Source organism: Myiozetetes cayanensis, unplaced genomic scaffold (genome assembly GCF_022539395.1).
Source record: "Myiozetetes cayanensis isolate MyiCay16 unplaced genomic scaffold, myiCay2020 scf3, whole genome shotgun sequence".
Classification (NCBI taxonomy): Eukaryota; Metazoa; Chordata; class Aves; order Passeriformes; family Tyrannidae; genus Myiozetetes; species Myiozetetes cayanensis.
Genome location: NW_026087521.1, coordinates 13,141,625 through 13,162,105, shown reverse-complemented (window position 1 = coordinate 13,162,105; position 20,481 = coordinate 13,141,625). Strand labels below are relative to the sequence as shown.

At 39.0% G+C, this 20,481-nt stretch overlaps 1 protein-coding gene across 6 annotated transcripts in view; it reads left to right on the top strand.

Annotated features, from left to right (window-relative positions):
- SRPK2 (SRSF protein kinase 2) overlaps positions 1–20,481 on the top strand; it is a 140,148-nt gene that overhangs the window by 69,220 nt on the left and 50,447 nt on the right. The window contains exon 1 of one of the 6 annotated variants that reach the window (XM_050325144.1): positions 9,663–9,742. The exons of the other annotated variants lie outside the window; for them this stretch is intronic. Coding sequence (XP_050181101.1) covers positions 9,678–9,742 — 65 coding nt within the window. The 5' untranslated portion in view covers positions 9,663–9,677. Of the gene's footprint in view, positions 1–9,662; positions 9,743–20,481 lie in introns of those variants that run through there. 6 annotated transcript variants of the gene reach the window in all.

The following is a 20,481-nucleotide window of genomic DNA, read 5'->3' as shown; positions in this document are numbered from 1 at the left end:
CTGTTTTGAAATGGTGAACAATAAGTTACTGAAGACATTTCAGGTGTTAAGCAAAAGGCCATAACTATTCTCTCCCTAATTATTATTAATTTTAACATGCCATATACAGAATAAAGAAGAAATAAACTTGTACCTTATTTTTGAAATGTGTACAGAAGTTATGAAGGTGTTCTGAACTATTCTCCTCCTACTCGCAAAAATGTTTTTGATACTCTCATCCAGATCTGTACATCTTTTAAATAGAATTCCTAGTCTGGTATCTTCTCTGTTTTGTATGAGTCAGATGTGCATTAGTAGTTCTCACTGTTTTAATTAAAGTGGCAGAGTTGTTGAAGCCTTTTCAAGGCAGACTGAGGTGGAGGGGACAAAACAGAATAAAACCTCACATCTCATCTTGATTCTTAGGTTAATCATCCAAAGTGTCTCTAAAGTCATAATAGCATCATTGTTTTAACCACCTACAGAATCTTCTAACACTGATGGTAGTTTTATGCCTAAGGTAAGAACAAGCAAGAAAAATACTTAAATTCCCAAAGGAAAATGTTCAACTTTTCGAGCTTCGTAAAGAACTTGTAAAAGTAGGGTGTGTAACCCTACATCTTCCTGTTTTCTGAAGTTATTCTTTTTGGGGAGCATGTGTGTGTTTTTTAAGCAACAGACTGGTAAGCAAGTGCAAGACAATTTTTAGTGGCAGTAGTAATGTAATTACAGTGTATGTGAGATAGATGAAAGGTCATGGGGTTCATGCAAAACTGGACAAACTTTTTCAGTACTTCCCTGTTTTTGTGGTTGTTTTATGTGTGCATGGTATACATTTTATATGTATTTTTATAGAAATAGAAGGACTGGAAGTACATACAGAATCAGTGACATAATGGCAGTGTTTTGGAGTTGTCCTCTAATGTAGAGAACCAAAGCCAGAACTTTTTGTTGAGAGAAGAATGTTAATTCTTGGAAAATTTCAATTCTGTTGTCTTCCTTATTTGAACAGTTACTGAATTTAACCTCGGGGCTTAATGGCTTTAGGTTGCCATCCTGATTTTAAGTTGATTTAAAAATTTAAAACTTATAAAACTTTAACACTTCTTGTTTAGTTTTAATTCAGTCTTTTGCATGTGTTACAGTTGATAAATTTCAAGCTACCCTACAGTGTGTTCCTACAGAAAAGTGGAGTCCATTTCAAGTCTAAATAGACTCAACTTTCCTAGCTGGTGTACAAATTCCTTTCTCTGGTCCTTGCATGTGGTAGCTGGCATCGCATTCATCTTGTCATTTGTATGTGCATCAGACTTCTCTTGATTTCCCAGCTTAGTTTCACTCTCACTCACAGAAATTTGACTAAAGCCTTGCAGGTTAACTTCAGTCTTTGTTTGCCATAGTACTGCCCTAAAATTTTTGGTTGCAACCACGCACTAAGTTATTTACTGAAAGCTACAGACCACGTTCACTGATACTGTATTTGTCCAGAGCTTTAGCAATGCTTTAAAATGCTGAAAAGCACCCTTGTATGAAAATATGTTACATTTCTGCCTTTTTTGTAGCAAAATGAAAAGGCACTTTTATAAGGATAGTCGTGAAATTTTGACACTGTCACTTAGACAACTTAATTATATTTTGCATGGAAACACTGGTTTATTCTACTCACTTATCTTTTCTGGAACTCCTCATAAAATGTCTTAGCAGGGAAAAAAAAGTTTGTATACCTTGTTTCTTAAAAATTACATAGTATTAATGCAACTAATTTTTAGGGTCTGTAAAGACAAAACCAGTACCTCAAAAATGATGATGATGTAACTTCGTAAATACTTTCTTGGACCCAGACTTGTTTGGGAATCTGGGTTTGAAAGATATAAAAATGAGACATGGCATAGCTAACTGAAAGAAGGTCTCTGTGAGGTTTTGTAGAAATCACTATACAAAGCTTTGTTATTTGGCATGTCTCTGACTTTGGGAATTGTGTGAATGCCAGCTGTGCCTCTTGCATTCCTTCTCTGTGCTTAATAGATACAAAGATAGGAGCTTATTTTTTTCCTTTTCTCTGGGAAAGGAAGTCAAAAGTGTAGTAGAAGTGCAAAAGTCAGTTGTAATTAGAAACTAGAAATAAACATTAAGCAAATCTTTGCCTTGCATGTTACATGCATTTTTCTCTAGTGTGGATTTTTATAGACTTATTAGTGCTTTGTAGACTGCTGAGAAATAGAGTTCCCTTTCACCACTGTGTACGTGTAGCACATGCTGCCTGAATATTACACCCACTTGTCCGTAATTTTTAAACACTTTTTAAAGATGTGAATGACAGTTCATGAGCAGTGCTGAAGAGTAAGATTGTACTCAGCCAGACCCATTTGCAATTTTGAAGGCAGATAGTGTGGCTTTGGATTGAGGGTACTGTATAAGTTGTGTAACTCTGGACTGCAGTTTCTTCCTTTTGCAAGAAGGGAAGGAAAAAATCCTCATAAAAATACAATTCATTGTGTCTCATTAGACTCTTTTTCTCACAAAATTCTAGGTTATTTTTAGCTTGGTTTTTACACAGACTGTTCTACAGGGTTGTTACAAAGAGCCTTCTTTCTTAATCAGCCCGTTGACTGTCCGGCCCTGCAAGTGATGCTCAGTTTTAACAAGAACTCTTTGATTTTGGAGAGAGTGTAATGTATTGGCAAGTGACTTAAACTCCAGGCTTTGTTTGATATTAGTGTACATTCAGTAATTGTATCAGCGTCCAGAAAATGCAATCATCTGGTTTCTTATGAGAACATTTTTTTAATCTAAGTATAAAATGAGCCTGAATTGGATGCCTTCACATTATATTTCTTTGCTACAGCAGTGTCTCCCCCCATCATTCCTTAATTTAAGAAGGGAAAGAATCCATAATACAAGCAGTAGGTCCTTGAAAAGCCCTCAGCTTTTTATGTTCAAAGGTGGCATCTCCACTTTTCTGCTAAAGCTCCCTGGTTGTGCTAAGGCTGCCAATATGTTTAAGTGCTCTGACCTTACTGTGTGAGTACAGGTGTAATGACAAGACTTGAGGGCATGGCTGTGCCTAGAGCTGCCTGTGCTCATCAGTGTGTACCTGCTCATGCATGCAATCCTCACGCTTACCGTGCTCTTCCAAAATTCCTAAGACCCAGTACCGGAGAGGAGCGTGCAGCTCCCACCCTGCGGGAAGTCAGTGGTTGTGCTGGGGAGCAGGAAATGGAGCTGAGCCCCAGTGCAGCGACAGAAGCCTGGCAGCCAGCCTGGTGGAGAGGCCTTCCTGGAGGGAACACGGTGGTATTGTTCTGGAATGGTTGGCACTGAGGAGGTGCTGAAAGGCACCTCATGGAGAAATGGAGATGAAGTCAAATCTGTGAGCCTTTATCTGAACATTTCTGTGTCGTGTGTGTGCGGAAAGGTTCTTAGAACTACACCTGTCTCGTCCATCATCTGGGTGGATACAGGGTTATCAGGAGAGTGGCTTTCTGAAATAACTTTCCATAATGTTAACATTATGGGTAACATTATACTTTTATTTACAGTGAACGTGTCTTTGGGCTCAGAGCTTTTTCCTCAGCTCTAACAGGAACCAGTTTATTGTCAATTCTGTTGAGCAACTCTGAGCCTGAATGCTAACCTACTTATCATTCCCAATATCAAGACCTGTTTATTAACAGATTGTTGCTGTTCATATCTTTAGACCACTGCAACTTTTAACACCACCATGGTGCACTTGAAGGTGAAGGCTGAGACTTATAACAAAGGATGAGTGACTTTGTTTTGCATTTTGATGTTTGACTCTCCTTTTAAAGTTTTCATAAAATATTTCTTCATCCTACCATTCAGGATAGCTTGTCCTTTTTTTAATTATCTGATTATTTGCAGTGCTTCCAAATTGTTGTGGGTCAGGTGGGAAGAGTAAAGGAGATGTAAGTTTAAGAGCTGTTTGTGTTATGAGTTAGATTGAAGTCTTTTTGAAGTACAACCTATCATGACTTTTGAAGTTAAGTTGGCAGAAGACTGTGCCCACGTCTATAAACTTTCAGTATGGATTAGACCCTGTATTCAGACATGTTTTGATTTAACTACAGTCCCTATCCTGGAAGGATTGAGGGCAGATTCTGCTGTTTTGAAAGCAAACTTCTAAAACTGTCACTTGCTGTTCTATTCATACACTCTTGCAGCAGTAGTTTTGAAAATTTCTTGTCTTTTTTGCATGCTTATTTTAGAAGGCTAGTTCTGCAAAACATGGTCTCCTTTGGTTTGAACTGGTTATTGAGCTGTAAAAATGGGATATGCTGAGTGTAGTTCTAAGAAAATATTTTTTATTAGTTAGTTGCTATTTCTTTTTTTTTTTATTATTATCTTGATTTAGAGGAAAAACATGGAACACTTTGTAGCTGCATTCTCTCACTGTAGCCACATTCTCTCTTTTTGATCTTAAGCATTTAACTTCTTGCAGAGGAATTAGTCCAGTCTTTTTAGTCAGTTTTGCAGCAATATACTTAAATGGTACTACCATTAAGTGTTCTTTTAATTTCATTTATAGTGATTTTTAACTTGTAGAAGATGAAATTAGTAGTTTTACTTATGTTCATTGCAATTGTACAGTAAAGAAAAAGGTTCTGTGAAGTTTTAAGTTTAGGTCATTTGAGTGTAGTTCCTAATCATTATTTGATCTGAGGTAGAAGTAAACAGACAGAAGAACTGTCGTTTTATTTTCAGCCATAGGCTAAATAAAACTACTGCGTTTCTAGTACCTGCACTTTTAGGTGGGTTGCTTGGTAAATCTGGGGGTTTTAGCAAGGGTTTTAACAGTTTAGGTACTCTGTTTATTTTTAGAATTGATCCTTCCCATGAGTGAATTACTTCCCATCAGGGAATTTCTTCCACTGTCTTTCAAAGAGCAGTGCAATTCAAGTTAAAAACCCAAAACTTCAGAGTACTGCAGGCATTGTAGGGCTTTCTCTAAGTCTATATCCATAAACCTTTTTTAGGCATGGAATCATATGCTTCGTTATTTAGCCTTGCAGAACTGTCAGAAGCTGAGAAAAAACATCTAGCAATTCCCTTCACGTATGTTGCCACGGCAGTGTTCTCTTCTGCATTAAAAAACAGTATGGCCTTGCAGGCCTCACCCCTTCCCTTGTTTCTGTCCTGGCTCCTCCACCACTGGGAATGGAGACAGGGCAGTTGCAGCTGCCTTTCAGGTGATAGCTCAGTTTACAGTGCATATGTGAGTAGGAGAATGCTGTAGTTGAGCTCTCTCTCTGAGGTGTAGTCACATGTAGCACTAAAAATACATGCATCCAAGTTCTGATTTTTTCAATAATGCTGTTTTGTTTCACTGTATAGTCTGTCCCCATATGTTTTGCACTGCACATGAATTGCAATGCAAGTTAGTGCCATATTTTTGTAAAGCTGTAGCAGCAGTTTCACTCACATTGTTTCTGGTTCCTGAGAACTCCCTCAACCCAAATAAAATTCTCTTGCAAAATTTTGTCATCTGCGAAATCAGTATGATTACCTTTTGCTTTTGTTACATCTGACAGAACTGTGCAAAAAAGTGTCTGGTGCTTAGAAATCGTGTGGTGGCTGTGTATCAAATCTGTTTTTTGAAAAGGATCCCCCCCCCCCCCAAAAAAAAAATTATGTATCTTTTGAAGCATCTGTGTTGTGTCATGTGTGCCTGTTCCTTTGCTTGTACATGTGTTTATTCTTGATGTTTTTGTTTCATTGCAGTACCCAAAGTGATACTGCATTCAGATCCTTCCTTTTACATAGCAGGGTTGAGGTTTTAAGAACCATGTTTTGCAATTTATTTTTTCATAGGCCATTGTTGAGAAACAATAAATGCATAAAATTGTAAAGGTTGGGTCTCCTATGCAGTCATTGTTGACCTCAATGGATATTGAAAAAGTGGAGGACGTGTTTCCTGAAGCAGTTTATCCCTGTTTAGAGTTTATTACATTTTCACTCGAAGAACTTTGAGCCTGATAAGTGCCACTGTTTTGATTTTTTGTTTTGATTTGCCTGCTCTGATGTAAGTGCAGGGTAGGTAACATAGGTACAACCATTAACCTGAATGATAGAAAAGGAGGAGATAGAATGCTGCGAGGGGCGAGTGCCTTGGCCATCTTGGCAACCAGTCTGTTCTCTAGCTCTGAGTCAGCAGCATCACAGTAAAGGTACTAATAGAATCCATAATGCTGTAGAAAATGCCAAAGGAGAACCTCTACTGCTGGTGACAGGGACAGGGGCTGCTCTTGTGTGATCCTTGTCACTGCTGACATGGCACCCTTGCTCCTCTGTTTTCACTGTCTGAATCTGTGACGTGGACGAATTAATATCAAATTCACAGTTACATTTAATTCTATAAAAGTAATTTTGTATATATTGTAACACAGTTCAGCAAACCAAGTATTTATGTAACTTAGCCAGCCTATACCTTGCAAACGGGAGTGCTTAATTAACTCGTGACACTTTGTGAGCAAGGTTGTGGATTACTTTCATGGGGATAGTGTATCGCTTAACTGAGTACTAAACACTTACCATAGATAAATGCCTGAAATAAGGGTAAAAGAAGGAGCGGCAAAGGCTGAAAGGGCAAAACAGTGTAGGGTTTTCTACCTCTCAGCTGAGGCAAAATCTTTGTGCTTACACACTCCTGTTGCTGTGATCTTCGCTCTTGAACCAAAAGCCTTTCTCTGGATGAAGGCTGTGGAAGCTGCAGTTCTCAATCACAGTTCAAACCCAGGCAAGAAAACATGAGCTAAGTCACTTTTCTGACGTCTCTGTTTTCCTTTAATTGATCTAAACATTTAGCAGAGTCAGAAAATATACAGGAAATAAGTGAATGTATCTTCCTGTTTATATGTTATGACTGTTTTCTGCTCTGGCTGGGCTGGGTCAGCTGAAGGCTCTGTGTGGAGAGGCTGGAATGAACAAAGCCTTGAAGATCAGCAGGAAAGTTTTCCCTTCACCTGTCTTTGTCCTAGCTTAGACTTGTGTTTTATTCTACAGATTGGGGAAAAAAAAATCCACCAAACACCCACAGAGCTTAAAACCCACTTTATAATAACAATTTTGCTTCTGGTCTGATTATTAGGCAGTGTCTTTTGAAACCATTTCAGCTACATGTAATTAATTGAGTGTGTGTTAGCATATAAGATATTGTGGTGCTTTTTCCAGTGGGATCTGATAGTAAGAAAAATAATTTTAAAGTGAAGTCGGAGCAAACTTCCTGAAGTTTACAATGAAATTTAAGTGCAAACTAGTATTTTATATTTAAAAGGCAGTTTTCACTTAAGGATTTGTTCCTGTTCGTTTAGTTGTATTTATTATCTTTTGCCTAGTAGATGTTAAAACTCCTGACAGCATTGACAGATGTGTATGTTCATGTGCAGTGGAAGGTAGTCCTTCTGTGGAAGATGCAGCTGAGAATGCTGTTGAACGTCAGACTATCTGAACAACGATCACTCTGGTCCTAGGGTTCTCATTTGCACAAAGGAGCAGCTGCTTTCAAACTAGAATTGTTTCATTATTCATTTTTATAGATCTTAATGATTCATAAAGATAATCTACTTTTTATTTAATGATAGACATAGGTAAATAACAGGCTCTCAGAGAATAGCAGTTTGTACAGGAAATAGTGAAGGACAAATTGCTTTGTTATGTGATTGGATTAAGTTGCAGCTTGCTACTATTTTATAGGATATTTTTATTTGAATATATTCTGATCAACTGAAAATTAATAAATAACTGTAAAGTCAGGCCTCCTTGCAATCATAATAAATAAAAATAAAACATACTACACTGCAAAACTTAGACTTTTCAATATATTGTCTTGCTACAAACATGTGGAAGACTTCTAGTTTATAAATTGCCTGAAATGACTGCAATCTTGTCTAGACTGCTTAGCGAAAATCTACTCTAAGCTTGGAGCTTTCTGGCCTGCACTGGTTCTAGGCTTCTGCAACCAGATAACAGCAAAGCCCATGTGATTAATTTTAAAGTTGTTCTTGATTACCTCTTGTCGCTATGATAGTTTTAGTGCAGCTGTTTTCAGAGAAGTATTGTTCTTTCTGATCAAAACTTACTTTTGTAACATGTTTGGTTCATTTTATTAATGTTCTGGGAGTGTAAACAGTTGTCAGTGAAATATGTACATAGCCCTGTTTCTCAACTGTTCCAGAGTTGTTCTCTTTTTTCCCCAAAAAAGAGGCAAAATTATTTGTATTGAAGTTTATTAATTTATTAATATAGAACTTATTATTCATTCAAAATGAAGTACCTATTTTTACTACTCACCTAATTTGTGAATTGCCTCTTTTTTTCTGCCATTTTTGTGAACAGAGTTGAAGTCAACTAGGTTTTTAATTGTCTCCTCACCTTTTTAAATTAGGTAGGTACATTTTATCTTCCTGGCATATGGCTTCAGAATTGCAGTGATGAACACTATTCTCCTCTTTTAGTTTAGTCTGTAGTATCTAGTATTTTCATGTTGATACTTTCTTCCTGTCAGGGACAATTATATCTTCTTTAAACTTGCATTCCTGTGAATGTGATGACTGTTTTGAAACCGCAGGTTATACTCATAAATTGCGTATGTTCTCTTCAAGAGAGATGATACCTGAATAGTATCTTTGAGCCAAAGGTAAAATTATCTTAGAGAATATGTCTTTTCTGCATTATTTTGTGAAGTATATGTTTTACGGGGCTGTCTGGTGTTAACTAAAGCGGAGCAGGAGACTTTGTGTATGACTTTGCTAAATATTTTTAGTTTCAGGTCTCTTTGCAATTCCAGAATCTTATTTACTTAAAATTCATGAGATACATAATTATTTTTATATAAAATGATATTTTAAAAGGAAATGTCATTTCCTTTTAGAACTACTGATTAATCTTCTTCTATTTAAAGACCTAAATAACTCTTACCATAATCACACTCTCATTAGAAAATAATTAGACAGTTCTGGGGAGTCGCAGTTTTATCAGCCAGTCGTAGACCTAGCATGTTAAAAGCAAGAAAAAGAACTGCTATCCAGACCACTTCTTTGTTTTCCAGAAGATGCAAAGAAACTTACTTTGGTTATGTTATTTGGTGGAAGCATATGCATTTCTTCTTCTCCTTTTTTATCTTGGTGGTTCTTGGTCAAAAAAGCAGATCAAACCTAGTTTACTGTATTCATACCAGCATTTTGGATGCCAAAATGACAAATGAAGTTCAGCCTAAATAAATGTTGAAGTGACACGCATTGAAAAATAATTATAACTTTTCATATAAAATAATGGATTCTGAGGTGATAGTATTTTTTTAGGGAACTACCATTTAAATAGGTGTTTCATAAAAGCATCAGCTTTGTTCAGTAGTGATAAAAAGAGGCAAATACATGATTAGGAAGAAAGAAGGGGACAGCACAGTAGAAAATGTCATTATATCAAAATATAAGCTCTTCACATGTCACCTGTGGAATGTTGTGTACAATGTGTACAGCATGACAGGGTTCAGGGAAGAGTGAAGGGGAGGATCTTGAATTATGGAGCAGCTTTCCTGGGAGGAGAGACAAAATTGAGTAGGACTCTTCAAGGCTGAAAAACAGATGGCAGAGGGTGTACAGTAGATGTCTCTAAAGCTGTGTGCCAGGGAGAGGGTGACTGCAGAATGAGTGTTCCCAGGCTTTCGGGACAAGAATCAAAGGATGTCAGGTGAAGCTCTGAGATGGCAGATACAGCACAAACAGGAGATGAGCATCTTTTGGGAAAGGTATGCTCTGGAATTTCATGCTATACTATACAGATGTTAGAAGTTTCCATTTGCTCAAGAGGGGACTGGATAGATAGATAGATTTGTGGAATAAACATTACTAAATAGACAGGAATCCCATCAGGTAGCCTCTGTAGCTGCCTTTTGTTGGAGACCAGGGAACTGCTTATGGAAGGAAGGATTCTTGTGTGCTTAGTTTGCTCTTATGCTTTTCCTTTGACATGTGCACGTGGCTGTTTTTCTAAATATAGGTTATTGGCCTATGTGGTTCTTTGCTCTGTCCTAGAATAACTCTTCTAATTTCATTGTGCTCAAGTTCTTGTGTTCTCTCCTTCTTCAATGGATTTCTGTCTCAAGATGATTCATTCTAGTTAACATTTGTAACTTTAAAATATTTTATTTGGAAAAAAGGCTATATAGGTGAGAAGGAGGGTAAGACTTGACTTTATTAATAGACTTTGGCTTTATGGCATAGGAAGGAGCTATATACTTGAAGTAAAAATGTTTCAAATTGTTCAAATTACTGCCGATCAGTAATTTGAATCAGCCTTTGAGAGTCTTTCCCGGGGTGTCTACATGTGGAGAATGTGTATGTGCCTTTGTGTCTCCCACTCTCATATTTCTAGTCAGGAATTCTTGCAGACAAAAAATAATTGCTTAAGACCAGTAGTTCTTTTCAGAACATGTTGGCTTTGAAAAAGTGTTCTGAGAAAGTCTAAAAGAGGTGAGGAAATTAGACTTAGTTTTTTTCTTCTACATGTAACAGTCTGCAGCATTTACCACCCCTTTAAATAGACTTGAAAGGTATTTTCCGTTCTGTCATTTTATAGTAAGCTACCTAATAAAGTTGTTATGGTATTGAAAAGGTTTTTTGGGCATTGGCCAATGGATTATTTGCTCTTTAGAAGTTTGAATGTGTCTCTTGATTTCACGTCTGGTGTTGAAAGCTGAACACCGGCACGGGTTGGTTGCTCAGAGAAGTGGTGAAGTCTCCATCCTTGGAGATATTCCAAGTAAGCCATCTGGACATCGTTCTGGACAGCTGGCTCTAGGTGGTCCTGCTGAAGCAGCAAGGATGTTGGACCAGATGACTTCCAGAGGTCCCTTCTATGATTCTGGGCATCCACAGCTTGTATTCAGGAAAAAACCAAACCAAAACCAACAAACCCAAACCAGAATTGTGGGGCAGTGTTTTTATGGCAATTATTTTTACAGGAAAAAATTTTTAAAGGGGGCAAGAGATGGGAGAAAAGTAAGACAAACCATCCTATTAGAAGAAGGGGAATACTGAAAGTTCGGTTTGCTTTCCTTTGTTTCAGATTGTGTTACAAAGAAAGCCTTCATAGACTTGTATTGTGGCTTTTTGGGAGTAAGGCGGAGGGATTGTCTTATGCTTAAAGGAATAAGATAAATTGTAATTTCTTCATAGTACAATTCAAGAACACATGATTTTATTTACTTATGAAGTATGGAGCTTGTCTGTCTTTTTGATTGAAAACAAGAGGGAGAAAAGAATATACTAAATTCCACATATGTGTGCATTTCCTATGCTATGAATTTAAGGCTAGCAATATAAATATACTTTGAATGTCTGATAGAAGCAGTCTGAGAATTCTGTAAGCTGCTTCAGCCAGTCTGCAGGCCTCCAATGAAATTATAAATGTTGTATATATGTTCTCTGTTGCATATTACATAAATATTACTTAAGCTCATTTCCTGCTTACATGGAACCTATGTTGGCAGTAGAAATCAGGGCTAGTTTCTATGGCAACGTGGTGCCACTGGGAGAAAGGCTGATGCTGTGCTGTGGTTGGTATTTTTATGCAAGGGAAGAGATGCAGACCTACATTTTTAGACAGGAAATGTATTTCAAGGCACAAAAACATTTTAACAATTTTTATAAATCTGTTGAAAAAGTAAATCCATAAAACAGTGGAAATTGAAACCTATTGTCTGCTGTTTGGAATAGAAAATTAATTTTTATTTTTATCTAACATTACAGAAAGCACTGTTAAATATATACACAATTATTACTGCTGTATTTACATGGAAATAGCAAGGAGACTTCTGTACTAAGGACAAAGGAAGTTTTGTACTGAGGCAAAACAGGGACAAAACAGACTGAATTTTGGCTTAGTCTCCTGGCCTTTTCGTTCTAGTTTTCACCTTCTGAACTCTTTTAAAATAATTTTCACAAAGGTCTTTGAGGTCTTACAGAGAAATATTTTCTTTTTTTTTTTTTTTAAATGACAGTTTTATTGCTTAGATTTTCTTTATTTTCTCTGGGCTTCCAAAAGATAATCGTTGCTTGGTTGTTATTTCAACCACCTGTTATCCTTCAGTGGTACTTTGTATGCGTTTTTTTTACTTTTGGCATGATTTTAGGGATGGGGGGAGCTCTGAGACTGACTCCTGTATTCTCTGAGATTTACTATATCACTGAGAGCGATGAGGAAGTCAGACCCCTCATGCCCCCTGTTTGCTGAAGGCTGTCCAGTAGTTCTGCACAACTGCTCCTCCCTGTTTATTTTTACTTCCTCTTCATGTATTATGTGTAATCACTGTTTGCTCAAGAAATGATTGTAACTGATGCACAGATAACAAAGGGGAATTCAGATGAAACTGAAGAATTATGGACATTATTTTACAAACTGTCTTTGCAAACTTGTGAAGATTGCAGATAGGGATAGCCTGAGACATCAGTTGGTGTGTGGTGAGGTAAAGAAAGTGAAGCTTGTGTTTATTTTAAACAATAAAAGGCTGCTTGTTTACTCCTGTAGAAGTTATATTTCTGGAGAATTATATCTACATTGATGAGACCTTCAGATATTTTCCTTTGTTATTAATGAAAAAGAAAGAGTGAGTAAAATATGTCTGGAAGGTATTGGGGAGCTTTCTACAAACACTAGATCTTCTTTTGGATACTAGGAGTCATTAAGAGAAGGGATTTCTTAAGCCTTTTATCTTTGATGGGGCTAGGGTGAAGCTTTGCTCATCTTGAGTGTTGAGTGGGTGGTTGAGTCACCATCCCTGGAGGTGTTATAAAGATGTGTAGATGTGGCACTTTAGGGACATGACTTAGTGTTGGACTTGGCAGTGCTGGGTTAACATTTGGAATTTGATCTTAAAGGCCTTTTGTGACCTAAGCAATTATATGCTCTCTTTGCATTTCCCTGTGCCTCCTACATGCAAAGTACTTGCTCCACTTTGATGAAGTGGGATGTTCTGAGAAGTCAGAACCTTCTGAGAAGATGAACTGAGCTGGAAGCAGTATTCTTTAGAAGTGTGAAGGGCTCTCAGTGAATCATCATCTTTCTTTCCCAACCCTGGCACTATACAGTTAGTCTGTGTCTGATGTTGCCTAGCAGCAATTCATCAAATGTCTAAAGGGAACTGATTTATCCTAGCTGGGACTCTTGTAGAAATCCAAGTAGATAAAATGTTCATGGAGGAATATTAGCCTCTTTCTATGTCTGGCACCCACACTATCAATCAGGATTAAGCTCAAAGGCATTTTGCAGCTGTCCATGGTTTGGCTGCCTTGTCATGCTGATGATTCAAAGATGTCTCATTTCATAGTGGAATATCTTCATCCCATCCTGCAGTCAGCATGTGTTTCAGCTATCATCTTTTCAGAGGTTTAGCAAATCAGAACTCTCAGTGATAGTGTGTGTGCACAGTGACACTGACTGCATATACTCATCTTCATGTAGGACAAGAAAATCAACTTTTGTAGGAACTGTAGATACGTAAGGTGAGATGAGCCTGATATGCTCTCAGCCTCTTCTCTTGAAACACAGTGATTCAACTCTGAGTTTCCTTCATCTCTTTTCCATCCATTATTGGATAGTCTACGTAGCTTCTTGAAGACTTCTCTGAGGCTTGTCTGATTACTGAGCCAATGGCAGAGTAGACTTTAGTAGCCTTTGGCACTGACTCAGAAAAAGTCATGGCAGTACATTGCAAACGTATGTAGTGTGTCAGAGTTCTAGCACCGGTCAGATCAGAAGCTCTGTCGCCAAGATAACACCTTAACATTTCCACTTTCAGCAGCAGTAAACTTGTCGTGTTCTTCGGACCTTAGTTTCTGCTTGAAAAAAAAAAATCTCTCGTAGGTTTGAAATCGTGGTGTTACCGTCCTTTACTGTCGTTAGGATTCAACACCAGAGTATTTCTGATCTTTACTGTGCCATGCCAGTTATGCTGGACATCTGACTTTTGAAACCTGGAATAGGAAAGTTCTTCAGTTTTTCAGACAGCTCTGTGTGGTGGTCAGGTGCAGCAGACACCACTGTCCTTCCCTGAGGAACCCTGCGATGGGGTTACCCATGGAAAAGAGGTGAACTGAAGGCTGTAGCCTCACAGAAGTAATAGCTGCTGTCCACTTTTTGCTGGAAACTGGGTCTAGAATTCACCTTTACATGATGAGATTCCTTTCGTGGGCCATTCAGTTTGCTGGCCTGGTAGGGGAAGCTTCATTGACAACGTTCTGGCATCAAGACATAGGATATGGAAAGACCTCACCCTAGGAGGCAGGTGCATCTTTAAGAGTTGCATCTTCTCTACTGAGGAGAGGGTTTGTCTGGGATACCAGGACAGCTGGGATTCCTTGAGTGCTTTTCCACCAGTGATGACACTCTGTCTTGCTCTTGGAAATAGGAATATTCCAATAAGTGAGTCATCCAGCATCCATGCTGTGAGGTAAAGCATGCCAAGGCTGGGATGAGTCAGATGGTCTGATAACCCTTATTTTCAGACTTGCTGACACAAAAGAGATTCTGAAAATCTAATCGTGAATTGTCACAGTATTTGGTATCCAAAAGTGCCTCATCCAAGCCAGCTGGACAGGGCTCTGTAATACTGGGGTGACTTCCCTAACTCTTCCGAAACAGCTGCTGCTTGTTGAAGATCCTGTCACATGTAAGGCCTTTCACTTACAAGCTTCAAAAATACTGGAAAGCTCCAAAATGGGCTCTACAAGCTACAGGACAAATGGTTGATGGGAATAAGGAACAGAAGGGCATTTCCCTGGAAACACCTAGAAAGGCCAAGGGGACATGGAGGAATCCTAGGCACTGAGAGTGACAACCTTTTCATTGAGGGAACATGTGACAGGAGAGCATGCTGAATGCAAAGGCTTTTGGAAACATGTTTTGACATTTGAATAAAATAAAATACATGGTGTTCTATAAGGTGGTTGGGCAAGAGATCAACTGTCAGTTTTTCATTAAGAAGTATGAAAAGTGACAAAAGTATTCAAAGATCTAGGCACTTAAAAAAAGATACTTTTTATCCCAGAGAACTTGGGTTTTCTTCTAGATCAGTTTATCAAAATTATCCAAATAAAAAGACAAAAGATAAAGTGTTAAAACCAACTGCTCATTATTTTCTGTATTTGGGTGAGAATGCATTTTTGTGAAAAACATATATCTGATTTTTCCATTTGCTCACTTCTGACTGTGGCTGGACTCAGCAGTCTCTTTGCTGCTTTTACTTACTTCTGTTAGGAAAATCGATGCTTAAATTAACATGAAAGAACAATACACAGAGAGAAACTCTTAAGAAGGCATTTCATATATTGCACTTATGGTCATGTATACCCAAAATAGAAGAATTTTAGGAACTTTTGAACACTAGCAGAATATTTTTGACTGAGAGCCATCTTTGCAACTTACTACTAATAATTAAGTTTAAAAGTTTTAAATTGCTCATTTTTATTATTTTCTGACACTGCAGTGCAAACATGGGTACTTCCATAAAATGCTAGTAGGAATTGTGAAGAGATTTGTTAAAATATAGAGGAGAGATACTCCTGGCATTTGGAAGTTTGGGAGGAGTGTTGTGTGTTTTTAGGAAGATTGAGATCAATCCTTTGTTTTGAAAGAGAGCCTGTTAGTGAAAAGGAGTTAGGATTGTTGTTGTAAGGAGTTCATGTAAAGTGCTTTTTCCAACTTCTTGAAAGCAAGGTTAACAAGGTGACGTTTGGTATCAGTAGAGTTCCAGCCTGTGCAATCAGAATTTTTCACTGCAGCAATGGTTTGTATTTGCTGCAGACAGAGAGGGTTCTCTAATTGCTGACTTAGTCATGCAGCCTTGTTGCTCCAGGCTCTGGTTTTTTCACCTGCCAGTTACGCCCCTCAGTGTTTGTCCTGTCCAAAATGCCTGTCTGCTTACCCTTTTCTTTGCCTGTAGAATTGAGTTCCAGACATAATCCAGAGCATGATGCATTTGCACTAACATGGCTCTTCTAAACATTAACTAAGCATGGTCATGAAAAATACCTTTTAGCCCTAGATGATCACTTGCAGTCAGGATGACATTCTGCCATGGTGGTTCTGGGGTCGAAAAAAAGGGCACGAGGTCCTCTGCTGCTGACTGCATTTGTTATTAAGGGACGGGTTACAATTTTACTGTTCCTATGAAATCTTTTCTATTGGGCTGTTAAATAGGTAAAAAGGGATGGGAAATCCTGCACTTGTTGATTTGTTTTGGTTCATGTTACCTAAGATCATCACAGTTGTCTTCATATGGTTTCTAAACCATATAAATAGAAGATATACTTCTCTGTAGTATGTGTATGTTTATATTAACTCTTAGGGAGTTGCTGTATTGTGAAAAAGACTAAATCCCATATTTTTTAATTTAGTTATTCATATTTAAGTCTGTATTTGATCTCTCAGGGTCAGTGACTTAAAGGATTTTGGTGCCAAGTTAAGTTAAATCTGTTAGCTTTTCCAGAGGCAGATAGGGCTGTTGGAGAGCAGAGTGTGCTTCTTCCCCCTCTCCTTCAGAAGTTGAGAATTTGTTGCTAGTGGCAACTTTAGGGTACAGTGGCAACTGTAGCATACTGAAGCAACAACAGCATGTTTTTGGAATATATCTTATTAATAGAAAGACTAGAGACACTATAATTTAACGTGCTAAAGAGAAAGGCAGGAATTAAATACAACAACACAATATACCAAAAAGAAAGTCAAAAGTTAATTTCCGTTTTTACACTTGTGAGTCATTCTGTTAAAAGCAATCCATCACCCAGCCATAGTGAGAGGAAGAAGAAGTCAAAATAGGGACCATTTCTGTTACTGCCTGCCAGTGTTTTCTGTCAGGTTATCCTAATGGTCAGAAGTGGAGGTGCCTGCACACAGAGGAAGGAAGGAGTCATGCAGCATGAGAAGGGACTCTTGTTGCAAGAGGATGTGAAGAAGGTGAAGCTTCACGCGTGGTTTATGAGACTGACTTGTTTTTTAACTAGGTTTTTATCATTGCACCGGAGCGATATTCCTTACTTGACTTACTTCAGGTGGAGGTTTCATCTTGACACGTTAGGATACATGTATAAGAAACTGTATTTTCCATTGATCAGTACCTAGTCCATGGATTTATGACAGCTGTATTTCTCCTCTTTGGCTCTTTGGAATTTCTCAATATTTTTTAGCAAAAGCTCTTGTGGGAGCTACTGATGAGGCTTGGGTGTTGCCAGAGCAGCAGTAGGTGATTGAAACACAGTGAAACCACCCCCATGCCTATAAAATGCAGTCCCTAGGGAGTGCGAGAAACCACAACATGCAAACAAGGTGCGAGGAAAGGCTCCTCTCCATAGGAAGTCATTCCACTGGCTGAGTGAAAGAATCAAGTACCTGCAACCCAGGAACTGGGCAGCAGTCTGTGATGTCTGGGAGCAGCTAACAGAGGCAGTGGACAGACTCAGTAGTTGGTGCAGAAGGGCACGTGGGGCAGCTTCATCCTCAGTCTTTGTAGTGAACACTTGCTCAGTGTGGTCTGGTCATGCTGCAGAGCTCGTTCCCCGGTAGCTGCTGGAGTCACTGCATCAACCATGTCAGAGGCCTCCACCCAGACAGAGCTGGTGGGAGATGTAGCTCTTCAGGTCTCAGGTTGCCAAGAGTGCCTGATGCCTCTCTGTGAAGCTGGGGCTGACAGAAGGTGTGTTGTTGCTGAGAAACTGTGTCACTGGGTCAAGGACTTATGGGAGGAGTTAAGCAGGGTGTGCTTCGTGAAAATCAAAGATAGAGTGAGTGAGAGATGTTCCCAGAGACCCTACAGTCTCAGGACTCTCAACCTCCCATTACAGTGGAGATGCAGGTGGGCTCTGTACCATGTCAAGCAGTAAGTCAAAAGTCTGTTTGATACAAAGGCTTGAAGCTGGTCACTGTCCATACAAGCTCAATTGGAGTTGAAGATGGCCAGCACTGTGGGGGACATTAAAAAGAGCTCTTCTAAGCACATTAATGGCAAAAGGCAGTGCAGAAATAACACAGACCTGTTACAGGATTAGGGTGGTCACCTCACAAACAGGGACATAGACAAGGCAGAGATATTTAATTCTTTCTTTGCTTTGTTCTTCAACACTGATAATGGGCTAAGGGGTTCCAGTGTCCTGAGCGGGAGGACCATGGCTGTGATGAGAATGATCGGCTCCCAGTTGACCTTGAACTTTTGTGGGATCTGCAGCTGCAGTTGAATCCCAATAAGTTTATGGGCTCTGATGGGATTCATACAAAAATCCTCAAAGAGCTGGCTGATGGCATTGCAAGAGGTCTCAATGAGTTTTGAATGATCTTGGGAATCTGGAGAGGTCCCAGTCAACCAAAAACTGGTAAATGTTGTCCCAATTTTTGAGAAGGGCAAGAAGGATGACCCTGGAAACTACAGGCCTGTCAGCCTCACTTCAGTGACTGGCAGACTTATGGAGATGATTCTGGAAGTTACTGAAAACCACCTGGAAGTCAACACAGTCATTGGTCACAGCCAGCACAGCTTCATGAGGGAAAAGGGTTTTAGCAAATGGGGTGATTTCAAACTGGCAGCTGGTCACTAGTGGGGTTCTGCAGGGCTTTGTTTTAGGTTCTTCAACATCTTTATAGATGACCTGGACACAGGACTCAAAGGAACACTAAGTAAGTTTGCTGATGATACTGAACTGGGAGGAGCTGTTGACTCCCTTGAGGGCAGAGAGGTCCTGAGGGAGACCTTGACCAAGTAGAGGGCTGTGCAGTCACCTGCCACAGGAAGCTGAGTCAGGGGAGATTTAGGTTGAATATTAGGAAAAGGTTCTTCAGCCAGAGGGTAGTTGGAACTGGGATTCCAGGCACTGGAACCCCAGGGAAGTGGTTACAGCAGACAGGCTTGGGCCTGTCTGAGTTCAAGAAGAGTTTGGTCATTGCTCTCAGGCACATGATGTGATTCTTGGGGCTGTCCTGTGCAGGGCCAGGAGCTGGACTGGATGATGCTGGCTGGTCCCTTTCAACTCAAGATATTAGAAAAATTTAACATTCTCAGCCTTTATAATGCTTTACTGGTGACTAGAAATGTAGGTAAGGTGCAAGGTGCTGAGTGTATATCTACATATTTTCTTTTTGTGTTGCCAGCTGGGTCTGTATTTTTTTTTAACTGTTGACTTTTTTTCCCTCTGCAAATCTGTAATGGATGACTCGTCTGGAACGTACAACTCTGCAAGAAAAACAGTATTTGAGGAGGAAAACATATTACCTTGGCAAGTTCAAGACTGAGGCTTCCTGGATAGAATTGGTTTCAGGTTTAGTGTCTTAAGAACATTTTAACAGAACTGCATGTGTTTGAGAACAAAGCTTCATTTGGGACTCACTTTCAGAGCTTGAAATCGGTTACTTCTGGGAACTTGGTGTAACTCAGTGTCAGAGAAAGGCCACAAGAGCTGCCTCCTAAACCTGGCAGATTTTACCCCTTCATCCCAGATGTGATTTGATGTAAGAGCAGGCTGCTCCTGGGTCCCCTCAGCTCTGCCCCTGGCCACGTGTTCTTCCTGTGATGCTGGGCTGGGGCGGTAGCACGGTAAGACTGCAGTACTTGCTGCGTGAAATGGCATTTATTTATAGTACCCGTTGTTTGGAACAGAAGAAGGCGATGTTCCTTGCCATTTTACTTGGATTTTCAGTGTGCATTCAAGCCCAAGGTGGCCTCCAAAAGGCTAATAAGCAAGATGGGAATGAAAAATTCAATCTCTGTGTTGCTGTTTGAGGTTACCCTGCTCCATTCCAGGAGGAGTTTTCACTGGTGCTTCTGTTAGTGTTTGATAGTAGGCTGGTATCTTTTGAAGGAATGTTAACAGTCCCAGGAGGAATGATAAATTTGTTTAATAACGACCAGATGTAGAAACTGTTTCAGTCATGTGACATGTCAGCACTCTCACTTTTTATGCATAAGTTTTCTAGCACTGGAGATTGTAGTACAGTTTTGCACTAGAATAAGAACACAAATAGTGCTTTTCGTGTATAGAAAAGCTGTCCCTGGAAGTTCACATTGACAATTTCTTGGAGTTAGTTAAAAGCATATCTCCTTATGCTCTGTTTCCTTCTGGATTTATAATCTTCGTTTCTAAAAACAGTAAGATGACCTCTGGCATAATTAAAAATAGTTATTTAATTACAAATAATTGATCGTAGGTATTATATTTTAAAATTATTCAGAATTATAACCTATTTAAAATCTTCCTTGAAATATGCAACATTTTGTTCCTTGAGCAAGAACTTCAGAGTTGTTTTGATCTTTCTTCTGTTTTTGTTGCTTGTTTTATATGTGTGGATTTATTTAAAAAGCCTCCATTTAAGGCTGCCTCCGGTTCAAAGAGCTCACTGTTACAAGGCACCTGTCTAATTAAGCTAAATTTGCATTTGGGGAAAAAAAGCAGGCAAGAGTTCAGCTCGTAAAGCAGACACCATTTGAACAGAGGAGAAAGAGATCCA